General features: G+C 40.9%; 1 protein-coding gene across 5 annotated transcripts in view; it reads right to left on the reverse strand.

The window, feature by feature from the left end:
- RAPGEF5 (Rap guanine nucleotide exchange factor 5) overlaps positions 1 to 13,410 on the reverse strand; it is a 244,339-nt gene that overhangs the window by 35,205 nt on the left and 195,724 nt on the right. For all 5 annotated transcript variants that reach the window (XM_055420567.2, XM_055420566.2, XM_088833671.1 and 2 more), the window contains 6 exons: positions 12,201 to 12,279; positions 8,161 to 8,305; positions 6,887 to 6,984; positions 5,064 to 5,094; positions 4,036 to 4,114; positions 1,249 to 1,398 (listed from right to left, as the gene is read on the reverse strand). In XM_055420567.2, the coding sequence (XP_055276542.1) occupies positions 1,249 to 1,398; positions 4,036 to 4,114; positions 5,064 to 5,094; positions 6,887 to 6,984; positions 8,161 to 8,305; positions 12,201 to 12,279 (582 nt within the window). The remainder of the gene's footprint in view (positions 1 to 1,248; positions 1,399 to 4,035; positions 4,115 to 5,063; positions 5,095 to 6,886; positions 6,985 to 8,160; positions 8,306 to 12,200; positions 12,280 to 13,410) is intronic.

Consider the following 13,410-nt stretch of genomic DNA (forward strand, 5'->3'; position numbering starts at 1 on the left):
ACCTTCTGCGACAGTACTGCCTCAGAGGAGAATGCTCATCGTGATGAAGCTTACTGCCGTCTAGACTCATTTAATACCTTTGGTCACTCAAAATCAATATACAAATATCAGATTATCTGGAGTATTTCCTAATATATTTTATTAGACATCCAACTACTCTCTGAACTCCCTTAAAATTCACGTAAGTCCATATGTTTCTGAAACATTTGCTCCTTTCCTTTAGAGAATGTCTTGCTAGGAGCCATGACGCCCAGGGAGAGGAAGGAAGGCAGCAGTGGGACTGGGCAGATGGGCTGTATTTTTTGACTATGTAAACGATTAGCTTGTAGGGCCATTTTATCTGCCTCTGAGTAACAAAGCGGAAGAGACAATGTTCCCTCACATAATGCTTTAACATCAAGTACATTCTGATCTTCTCCTGACTCTAGAGTGATAACAAAAGGCAAACAGAAACGCCCTTTATCTGCTCCCCCTCCCCCACATGTACATCATCTCTGGTTGATTAGCTTACGCTGTCCTCCCATTTTTCAACTACTGAGGCTCAGTCACTTTCTCTGTGTTTTTCTCAGGGTTAATGAAATATTAAATAAAGATCGTAAGGCAAAAATGGAGGCCAGCGACACAGAGATCTGACAGGCTCCAGTGGAAGCGTAGGGTTCTGTTCAGGTCATAAGATCAATAGTGTCAGCTTGTAATCTGTGTGATCTTATTCAAGACACACAATAAACCATTCTCAGAGGATAAATAAGGCCCAACAGAAGACTATAACCAGAGCCCACTGCCCATGTCTACCTGAAAGAACACTGCCTGTGAGCTTTCGGCTTATTGTACAGTGTTTGTTTCCTTCAATAGGGAGTCTTTAAGTATTAACTTGTCAGTCAGTAAAATGACTAGTTCAAGGCTGTCTTTCTTTTTGCTTCCGAAAGTAATTTCATCCTTTAGCAATTTCCCAAGTTAATTTAAATATGAAAACAGAAGGCTTATCTAGAGTACAAACTATGTAAACCTTTATAATACATTTCAAAACACTGGCACGCCTCTCTGGTTCTTGGGGAGGAAATTCAGTATCCAATGGTACCCAACTGTTGTCATGGAAACACCTCTGGTAGGAGGCTTCTCATTGTTAGGGTGATCACCCAGCTGCAGACCCAGAAGGCGCTGCACGTTTACTCCATAAAAATGTCAACTCTCTCCCTTTGGAGGCAAGCCAGTGAACGATTAAATATTCAAAGACAGAATATAACTTACCCCCAGAGAAGGTGACGGCTACCAGAGCCAGATCCTCTTCCGCATGTTGGATCTTTTCTGCCACAACCCTCAGGATCTCTTGGGCTGTACTGGAAACAGTGGCCTTCACGCTGACGTAGGAGTGCTCCGTTACGTACACGTGGCAAAACACTATAGGAGGTGAAAGAATTGTGAGTAAACAGAGAACTGTGGCCACAAGGCACAAACCTTTCCAAATCAAGGCCCCCACCACACTATGCTCTTTAGTACAGGACAGACATGGCGAGATTTACACGCGCACATAGGCGCCCGAGGGTATGAGAACGGAGCCACGTGCTTACACACACAAGAGATGGAGACATTATACAGCAGCTGAGCAAGCTGCAGTAGTCCCTGGGCGCCCCAGAGCGCAATGAGAGACCTACGTCATGCCAAAGCGCGCTGTGAGCTGCTGGTAGGAGGCAGCCCAACCATAACACAGTGCAGTGTGTGCAACAGGGACTGGACCTCACAGACCCTTCCATGAGGGTTACTGAGATCTCCCAAAGCAGCCTACAAAAATGTCTAACTCATACACTCTTACTTTACACTTCTCCTCTCGACAGCCCCAGTGGCTCAGTAAAGACCACCACGCTTTGTTATTTGAACTCGCATAAGCTGGCACACTGCAGTCCATGGGGTTGCAGAGTGGGACACGACTGAGCGACTGAAATGAACTGAACTGAAGCTTTATCTCAAAATCTGTCGCTTGCTATGGTTTTTGGCTTCAAGCCTTCTTGATCTTTCAAGAAAGAATCTCCGCCCCCTGCCTACATCAAGGTGGTAGTGAGCTTAATTTTCAAACGGAGGTCACATTTCCAGCCTTTTTAATTTCCTTTTTCTTGTCTGTGGTAGTACTCATTATTACAAGGGCATTATCACTATCATGGTGAACAGGCCCAGGAAAAATATTCCTTTATGATTTGACAGCAGAAGCTGCCTTAATAGCGATGGAAATAACTGACATGTTATTTGTCTCTTATATGAGCCAATGTGAGTATATAAAACACTAGCTTCTTTAGAAAAGACAGGACAATAATATACTTAAGTATTCTTCTTTTCTAGATTGAAGAAAAGAAGTAGATTGTAGCTCCTAGAGAAGTTTCGTATGCAATTTAAATGGCACCACAAAAATAAACCCAGGAATGTTTTCACAGAAATGCAAATGAAGCAAAAGACAAACTATGGGTTTACTAGTATAAACCTCAAAGTAAACACGCTTTGACAAAGGCACTGACAATATTTTGTTTTAGGTTTGGTAGGGCGTGTCATTAAAACTCTAGCACCCAACAAACAGCTGTTTTATGTGTTGTCAACAGACTTGTGAGAGAGGAAAACGGCTTTTTTCCTTCCACAGAAAGATGGAGTTTTGGAGCAAGGCAAAGATGCAGTCTGCTCTGCTAAGTCACTTCAGTCGTGTCCGACTCTGTGTGACCCCATAGACGGAAGCCCACCAGGCTCCCCCGTCCCTGGGATTCTCCAGGCAAGAACACTGGAGTGGGTGCCATTTCCTTCTCCAATGTGTGAAAGTGAAAAGTGAAAGTGAAGTCGCTCAGTCGTGTCCGACCCTTAGCGACCCCACGGACTGCAGCCCACCAGGCTCCTCCATCCATGGGATTTTCCAGGCAAGAGTACTGGAGTGGCTTGCCATTGCCTTCTCCGAAGATGCAGTCTACAAAATGCTAAATGTGAGGAAATTTACATTGTGGTTAGTCAAATGATGAACAAAAACAGTCTGAGGCATCTTGAAATAACCCTCTGAAACTCAGCCTGGAAAATTAAACAGTTAATTGTAAGACAAATGGGAAAGGAAGGTTAGCGACTGAGAGAGGAGGAGATGAGGTTTTCTGTTCCTCCACTTGGTACAGATGATGCGACCCAACAAGCGCCCTCATGAGCAGCTCGTTATACACCAAGGATGGAACAGAAGAGGAATCTGTGACATTTGGGTGCTCAAGGGTTCAAGAAGCTGAGCAAATATTCAATGTCTATACTTAGAATTTTGGCACTGTTGGGGCAGACGAGTTTACAGAGCAAGTCTCCAGTCATAATAGCATGAACATCTGAATGGCTGTTTCCCAGCTCCGCACTTGACTCAACCTTTACCCTAACAGGAAGAAACCATTTCCCGTTCTGCTATAAAAGAGTAAAGCAGAAAAGCACGTCAGCCCTGTCAGTGTGCTGCGAAGGTGCTTCCCCTGCCCTGACCTAGGAGCCCTCTTCGGACGGCAGGGGCGGGGTGGTGGGATGTCACGAGCCCTTTTGGCATGACAACTGAGGACGCCCTGCATGTGTGGCACTGCCGCATGGCCTCGCCTAGGAGGGGTTTCTATCACACATCCTTCCTTTCATTATTCCCTCCACGGTTTTCTCCTCTAAATCTCAAGGACTGACTCAGTCCAAGCCCTGAACAGTGCTTTCAGCGGACTTTCCAGTGAGTCACGAGCAACGGACCGACAACAGGTGAGAAGGCAGCTAAGGGCGCCTTTCCAGTCCTCTGCACCTCTCCCCAAGAACGCAGTGGACTCTGCATAGTCTCCTTCCCTTACTTCCCAAAGTAAAGATGCCCTGGCTTCGGGGACAGTACTCAATGATGAAGAAAACTATACCACGGCAAGAAAAGAAAAACTTTCATTGTGGATGCTAACGTGCTTGTTGTGGTAGGGGTGTGGCAGCTGGAAACAGTTACTGGCAGGCGGAGGTGTTAAAGTTGCGTTGTTGTGTTAAGGTCCTCCACCTGCCCCCAACGCCTGTTCAAATCATACTCACTTTCCTCAGTTTCTGTCACAGTTCCTCTGTGCTGGAGCCAGTTCTCCTTAAGACTGAATTGGTGGAAAAGGGCTTTATTCTGCAAGAAGGGAGAACAAGAACAATGAATGAATGTATTGCTGCCCTTTGGAAAACCACAGCTGTTTGCAACATGTTCCAAAAGAGAGTGCCAATTTTTTCTGAATATGAAATCCATCCGTCTAATCTTAGAGGAATAAACTGGGAGTTGCCGCAATTAATACAAGTGGAGGTGGACAGTCTGAGCAACAGGACAGACCTTGGCCAAGGTCAGTGGCAGGGACAAAACCCCCAAATTGATTCTTCACAACATGCTGGAGAATACAGCTGTGATTTTTAACCTCTGGCCACTACAAAAGTCCACAGCTGCTTCTCCTGAGAAAGATATGGTTTCCCCACCCCAACATCAACCTTACTTTTGGATAAGACCACTGTGAGATAGTTCATACTTCTGCTGTAGAGCAGTGACTTGCTTAAGGGTAACAGGTACATAATTCATTATGCTTATTGGTCACTTGACATATAGGCTCCTACAAAACTTGTACCTGACATGTTACTTTGCATTTCCCCCCGCCCCCCGGAAGCTGAACAGGAAACACATTCATCCCGGCTACGATCTCTCTCTCTCTCGGTTGGGTTGAAGAGTGCAAACCTTTTGCTTACAAGACTTTCTTACTCTTGCAGGCAAAAAAGTCTCGCATAGATGACTTTCTATTTTTACATCAATGATTAACAATCAAGTTTATGTCATTCAGGGGACATTGGGAAAACTCCAGAATTCCAAAATGCACCACAAAAAATGCAGAAATGTCATAAAGTCAAGGGCACCTGACTGAAACTGGATCCACACCAGCACAGGGAAAGCTAAGTGAGGCAGGAGCAGGGAGGCAAGCTGAAGCCCCCACGTGGGTGGGGGCAGCATTCATGTTAATTATGAAGAAACGCCAAGTGGGGCAAGGCAAGGTCCCTAACTCAGATCACCCAGTTTCAGACAGAAGGGTCTGCCTCACCTTCCTTTGTGGTGAATATTCATCTACAGTGCTGAAAGGGAAACAACAGAGGTCAGTCTTATATACAGTGCTGAAAGGGAAACAACTTATATCAGTCTTTGTCTCAAACCCAGAAAAACGTAGTCACTGTCAACAGACACTACTTTTCAGGCACCATGTGGAGATTTTCGCTTTTCAAAATGGTAAAATGCACAGTATTCATTCATTTACTATGTAAAACACACTTGACCTTAGGATTTCAAGTGAACCAGGAAGAAAAGAAGCTATTTATTCAATAGGAATACTTTGCTTTCTACTCACAGAAAATGAGCATCGAGGAAATAACTGGATTTACTCAGTCCATAGAAATTCTAAGTTTATTCACATTTCACTAAATCTTAGGTGAAATTACTGTTCTTCAGACAGCTAAATAAGCCAGCTAAGGCTGCTCTTTTCCAGGATGTTTCGAAGTGTGGTAGGACTTGTTGGGCCTTCAGCAGGTCCCTAGCTCAAATCGTATTCCAGCATCTAAAAGATAGTTCATTATCTCGTACCAAAGAGGCAGGAATCATGACTTAGATCATGTTCTTACTTATATCTATTATTTCCCATTTTTATGTAAGTTTTCAAGTGGAATGTACTAAACTACACTAATGCATTTAATGTATTTAAATTTGTATTAAACCAGAATTAAATTTTCCCAATTGTAAGACCTGCCTTACAGCATAGATCTATTTCCAAGTAGGGTATTATTTTGATGTAAATGTTTCTTTCTTTTTTGTTTTTGCTTCATTTGCTTGTTAATATTTTCATATTAGTCTTAGGCAATAGAAATTTTTTACAGTGTAGAATGAGATGATAAAAAAAGACCACCAAAATTCATAACATTCATTATTAACAACCTGTAGCTCATTTCTGAACTTCTAAATGTGTGATTTTCATGACTGGGGCAAAGGTTTACACACAATTTGTCTACACCCTAAAATTATTTATATAGCCTTCACTGCACAGGATCTTCCTTTACTAAATGCAAGTCAGGCTTTAAGTCTCTGACAATGTGAAAGGCTTGAATTAACATTTTCTATGAGAAGCGCCATTTGTGACTGCTGAAATCTTAATATAAGTTTGTCACAACTTGACAACAGGTGTGTTTTATGTTTAAAAAGTAGAAACGACATTGCAAGTCAGAGAACAATATTTCCCTTCAGATTAACTTTGCAGGTATATCTGAAAACTGAATAATGACTCGATGTTTTCATATACCAAAATTATGAAGAAGAGTTAGTGGTAAATCAGAGTAAAATCAGATATTAGCAATTTGAAAGACTAATGATAGATACCTCAGTGATACCTGGATATGACAAAAGTCACAGAGTAAGTGCTTCCCTTCAATTTTTCTAAATTGATAAAGAAACCTCAGGGAATTCATAAAATGAACTTTAAACATGTGCCATGGTTTGCTGGGACTTGTTTATAAAACTTTTTTCCTATCCCATTAGAGATAGCTATGAACCCCTGAAATGACAAGTTAAATATTTACACTTATAAAAATAAATAATAATTTATTAAATAATTGTTCTTATGCACCCAGACCGTCAAGGCTCAGTTGGTTCCTATCATATATTGAACAGGGTTTTTAAAAAAATAGCCAATAAGCTTGATTTAGTGTTCACTCACCTTGAGATATAAAAACAAAATACATATTTACTACGAGGAAAGCTAATGAAGCAAGATAAATCCCAGATCTGAAATGTTCAAAATGATCGTTCTGAGACACCTCCAATTCTGTCACACGTGGTGCTGCTTTCTCTTACTATCTGTGATGAGGAAAATGAAATACTTACTGACGACGGTGCATTCCAAGTATCTTTTGAAATTCTTTCAGTTCTTTTTCGAGTATTGGGTATTCATAGACATCATCCAGCACATTCCTGTATATGGTCTGGGGTGGGGGGGTGGGGCAGAAAATGGCAGCTGAATTGGTCTGGTATCTATTTTGTAAGGATTAAGACTCAAACAGTGGGTAACCTGATCAGAGAGATAAATGGAATCCAGAACAATGCAAGGGGTTAAACCCGGCACCAAAGAGCTCCTGAGTGGGGGTTCCACCTCAGAGCCCCTTGCTCTACTGTGTGGCTCTCTGGCAGCTCTTAGGGGCTATGGGTAGAAGCTACTCAAAATTCCCAGGCCTGTTCTACAATATATTTTTAGAAATAATAGCCACATAATCATTTGGGAAGGAAAAAGAAATCTATTGAATTAAACTAACCAGTTGTTTTGAAAATAATAGTAGTTTAGTCAGAGACCTGGTTTAAACCAGTTTATAACTGGATGTCTAAAAGATATTTGAATTTTAAAATCAAAGTGATTTCTTTCACGAAGACAAAGTCAGTTTAGACACTTGCCTATTCTGAAATAGAACTCTTTCCCGCATGGATTCCACTGCACCCCTTCTCTGAATTGACCCGCACCGCTAACATGCTTTTGGTGGCCAAAAGAGTCCAGCTGTCTACAACCTGTCTCCAGAGAATCATCTGCGTTGAAAAGACACTGCAGCCTACTCGATTAGAAACACATATCAGCTTACCTAATTTAAAATGTAAATCTAAGTTGAGCATCAATTTTATAAGTTATGATTGTTTTAACGTCTCAAAATACACCAGGTGCTGAAAAAGTTTCATAATGTATACATTGTCAATATAGTTCTTATATGATAAAAATAGTTGTATCGCACTATTGTAGATATGGGACTCGTTAGTTTAAACCTACAATACATCTCAACATATGAGGCAGTATCAAATTTTAAAATATGTTTTATTTAACCTTCCATAATTATTTCATTTGCAATAAAAATTCTCATGACATGTAAAATAAATAACTTTAAAGCTTGCCTTCTACATTTACTCACATAAAGTTAAAAATTTCTAACTATGTAAATACTATTTGGCCTCAAAAGTCAATACTTTGAATCAAACAAATACTTTGAATCATAACTTCAATATTACAAACAAGTTAGAGGGCTGTAACATAGGAATGAGATTACTGAAAGGCACAACTGAAAATAAAATCAGTCATTCAGCATCAAAGAATAACTGAATAACTGGAAGTAGTACGTTACCTTTAAAAACATTTTTGAATGTTCATCTTCATGTAACCAGTCTTTGTACAGAGCAATCCACTGGGAAACAAGATGCAAGACCTTCCGTTTCCGACAAGGAACATCTGAATTTTCTTCTTTGCCTTGATACTTCTTAGCAGAATAGGTGCAAATAGTTAAGAAAGAATACTGCATTGTTGCAAGTAAAAAGATGAAGAGACCCATGTATTCTTGTTTTCACAAAATATGTCAAAGCTCATTTTTTGAAAAAAATCTACAAGTATCTGTATATGCAGGAAGAAAAGAACATGTGTAGGGAAAGCAACAGGTGTGCACTGAAAAATGCAAAAGGAAACCCAGGAAAATGATTTACACACACTTGGTAGCAGGCCATGAGGATAAGGACTAGTGATCAAACTGACAAATGTATCACACAGTTCCACAAGCAGTGCGGGTTAATGCCACTTTGAAGAGATACCAGATGGGCCATTAATCAAAAGGGTGGCTTCAAGAGATCTGGCCTCACTACATAGGTGGACATTATTTCCATCAAGATGACATCAGAAGTAGGCCACATACACTTTGATCCTCAGAAATTTACATTCTAAAGTAGTGCCAATGAACATGGATTTCTGGAGCATAATTTGTGGTGTGATTCAACTGTCCACCCCCAGGAATTTACATGGAAAAAGAAAAAGAAATGGATAAGTGTACAAATATAAGTAAAAAGGGCTGCTAATTTAATTTTCTCTGGGATAAAAAATATTAAATAGGAGTAACTTAAAGGTTTCAGACCACTGAAGACAGTTAAATAAATTACTGCATATCCATTGAAAGGGCTCTTTTGTAGCCATAAGGCTGATGGTCCGGCACTCTATTTGCTGACACAGGGCATCCACAATATACTGTTAATTAGGAAAGCAAGTAAGAAAAGAATATGTCAGGATCATCCATTTCTATTAACTATGTCTATTTACATGGTCATTGCCTGGAAAGATATATACTGATAGTTAACAGTGGCTTCTTAAAGTAATGAGATTTCAGAGAACATGAATTATTTTTATTATACTTACAAGCATTACCCAATTTGTATACAATGACAATGCATTAACTATGCTGTTAAAATTAAATAAAAATAACAACCTCAAAGGCAACATGCTTAAAACCTTAGGAATAAGACAGAAGCACTTGGCACTTCCCAAAACATCCTAGTGTTTTTGCCTCCCAAATTATTGTTTCTGGGTATCTAGGACACATTACAGAGAAGCCAATGGCAAGCCACTCCAGTACTCTTGCCTAGAAAATCCCATGGACGGAGGAGCCTGGTAGGCTGCAGTCCATGGGGTCGCTACGAGTCAGACATGACTGAGCGACTTCACTTTCACACATTGGAGAAGGAAATGGCAACCCACTCCAGCGTTCTTGCCTGGAGAATCCCGGGGACGGGGGAGCCTGGTGGGCTGCCGTCTATGGGGTCGCACAGAGTCGGACACGACTGAAGTGACTCAGCAGCAGCAGGACACATTAAATAATTAACTAGAAATATAAAATGCTATGACACCAAAGACAGGTAGGCTTTAGGGTTACTGGACAGGATTCTATATTCTTTAATGATGATATATAATAGAAAAACAGGGATAAATTCTGAATCAAACTTTATAACATTTTTTATAATCTGCTCATTTAAAAGAAGTATTTATTTGGGTCTTAACTGCAGCATGTAGGAACTAGTTCCCCGACCAGGGATCGAACATGGCTCCCTGCATTGGGAACGCATAGTCTTAGCCACTGGATCACCAGAGAGGTCCCCTTTGCAGCTATTTTAAAACATAATTCAGTCACTGTCTCCCCAACCGACAAAAGTACATCAAGGACTGAATGGATAAAAAGATGTGGCATGTATACACAGTGGAATACTATATATAAGGTCAAGGCATCCGGCCCCATTACTTCATGGCAAATAGATGGGGAAACAATGGAAACGGTGACAGACTTTTTATTTTTGAGCTTCAAAATCACTGCAGATGGTGACTGCAGCCATGAAGTTAAAAGACGCTTGCTTCCTGGAAAAGTTATGACCAACCTAGACAGCTTATTAAAAAGCAGACATTACTTTGCCAACAAAGGTCCGTCTAGTCAAAGCTATGGTCTTTCCATTTGTCATGTATGAATGTGAGAGTTGCTGCTGCTGCTGCTAAGTCACTTCAGTCGTGTCCGACTCTGTGTGACCCCATAGACGGAAGCCCACCAGGCTCCCCCGTCCCTGGGATTCTCCAGGCAAGAACACTGGAGTGGGTTGCCATTTCCTTCTCCAATATGTGAAAGTGGAAAGTGAAAAGTGAAAGTGAAGTCGCTCAGTCGTGTCCGACCCCTAGCGACCCCACGGACTGCAGCCTACCAGGCTCCTCCATCCATGGGATTTTCTAGGCAAGAGTACTGGAGAATGTGAGAGTTAGACTATAAAGAAATCTGAGCACCAAAGAATTGATGCTTTTGAACTGTGGTGTTGGAGAAGACTCTTGAGAGTCCCTTGGACTGCAAGGAGATCCAACCAGTCTACCTTAAAGGAAATCAGTCCTGAATATTCATTGGAAGGACTGACGCTGAAGCTGAAACTCCAATACTTTGGCCATCTGATGAAAAGAACTGACTCACTGGAAAAGACTCTGATGCTGGGAAAGATTGAAGGCGAGAGGAGAAGGGGACGACAGAGGATGAGATGGTTGGATAGCATCACCTATGTGATGGACATGAATTTGAGTAGGCTCTGGGAGGTGGTGATGGACAGGGAAGCCTGGCGTGTTACAGTCCATGGGGTCACAAAGAGTCATACGCAACTGAGCAACTGAACTGAACTGAATAGTATTTATATATATATATATACACACACACACACACACACACAGAATAGTATTTACATTTTAAATATATAGAATAGTATATATATATATATATAAATGGTATCACTTTACTGTACAGCAGAAATGAACACATTATATGTCAAATATACTTCAATAAAAAATTTAAAAATAGAGGAGAAAAGTTATAGATAACACTGAATATTTTAGAATGGATACATCTGGGGGGGCAGGAAAAACTTAAAATCCTTGTTATTTCACCATGAAATTAAAGCAACTAATTCAGAAAACTAACTCAGGAAAAAAAAAGTACAGCAAGGACATCTGATTTCTTTGATGTCTACCTGTGAAACAAACTCAGGCATACACAAAGAATTTGTTAAAGTATACATTTCTTCTAGTTTTTCTCTTGAAAAGCATGATATAAGGATTTATCTTGCATTATTTCCACTTATGCAAATGCTCTTTTTGTTTTTTCCTGTGACCTTCATGGCTTGACTTCTGATAAAGAAAAAAACTCTTCCTTAAACATTGTAAGGCAAGACACTCATTTGGAAACTGAATGCGTTTCCATGGCATGGCTTCCTGGCCTTTGATCTGTTGCATCTCTTCTAGTCAGTGTATGCAATCCTAAAGCCTCCTTAACTGGTCATTAACCCTCTAATCACATCCATCATCCTAAGACAGCGTGCCCTGACAAAGTTCTGAAACGATGACAGCTGATAGGGGGGTGGGGGTGGGGGGTCAGACCTCCCAAGTGGGCGATCCTTGTCTTCCCCAGGATACTTGCCCAGAAAAACACTATCACATGCATGCTTTCCCACCCATGTGGTCTGGCACTAACTGATTGATTGTCTTGTAAGTTCAGTTACTGCCAGTCCACTCAACCTCTTGACTCTGGGGTTTACCCAGTAGGCCAAATTCATCTCTAGCTTCTAAAGCCTTCTGACACAGGTTTGAAGAAAACAGTATCGACACACAATGTACCCACGACCCAGAATGTGAAAACAGCAGCTCTGTATGCAGTCCCCCCTGCATACTCTGTCTGATTTCATCTTTCACCTTGGCTATCATGACATTAATATTTAACACAGCCACACTCTACTGACGGCTTGAGTAAATGAAGAAAGGCAGTTAATTCCTAATGTGAGACATCTGTCTGAGAGGAAGCCGACACAGCATCCTGAAGCTAATGAAGGATATTGCCTCAACAGCGCCTGGCACAAGTCGTCAGTTGTCATGAAGACTGTGTACGTGAGAAGGAAGTCATCAAGGAGAGTCTCTGCAAAGAAAGGAAAAACAAACAAAAGGTGAGCAAATCGGAGATAAGAAGGGCAAGCTGCTTGGGCAGGCTCTGGAAGAGTGTGCACAGCAGAAATACGATAAACGGTGGTGGCAGTGGGAGGGGTAAGGTTAGGAGAATTTTAGCACAAAATACATTTATTAAAGTTACTTTAAAAAACTCTTTATTTAAAAAAAAAAAAACAAAACTCTATATAGAATGCCTCAAGCAATGAGATTCTTTTCCATTACAAGGCTCTCTAAACATATTAATTTTCTCATCTGTTTTTTCCTTCCCTAAAACCTCATCTATATTTGTGGGTACAGATGTTATGGAAAACCAATGTATTAAAAAAAATGTGCCATTAAAAATAAATTTTATATGATTTCTGAAGTATGCACTCCAGACCTACTGGAGAATCCTCATGGAGAGAGGAGCCTGGTGGGCTACAGTTCATGGGGTCGCAAAGAGTCGGACACAACTGAGTAAGCGCAGTACAAAAGCTATTTACCTAAGTCTAGGATAAGAACAATAGATAATAAAAGCCAGAGGATACACGGCAATTTCCAAGGCCATTCACCTTTATCTCTTGAGAGCGTCTGTAAGAAGCTGGGAAAGTGAAGCGTGAGTTTCCTATTGCTGTGAAGAGGGACAGGGCTGAGTCCAGTTAAAAATGGAGAGCAGATAAAAAGGATCATGACATACTCCTTCCTAATTCCTTTTCTACCTCTTCAACACAAACAGGTCCCAATTTTATTGCCTCTTTGGCTGAGTGCTCTTTACAAAGTCCAGCTTACATATAATATGGAACTGCTAAATGGCAGCCCACTCCAGTGTTCTTGCCTGGAGAATCCCAGGGATCGGGGAGCCTGGTGGGCTGCCGTCTATGGGGTCTCACAGATTCGGACATGACTGAAGCGACTTAGCAGCAGCAGCTAAATAGGCAAACTGACTGACCTCCAATAAACTTCAAAAATGATGGAAAGACTTATGTTCAGAACGCAAAGCAGACCTTTAGCCATAGTAGTCTTTATTTACTCTCCATTTCTTAAAATTCATTTTACTCTATTATTTCGTTTTCATGTTGTTTACATTCCGGACATGAAAACTTTAGCTATTTGAAATAGTAAT

Source organism: Moschus berezovskii, chromosome 3, assembly GCF_049115385.1.
Source record: "Moschus berezovskii isolate FMDL1 chromosome 3, NW_MosBer_1.0, whole genome shotgun sequence".
Taxonomy (NCBI): Eukaryota; Metazoa; Chordata; class Mammalia; order Artiodactyla; family Moschidae; genus Moschus; species Moschus berezovskii.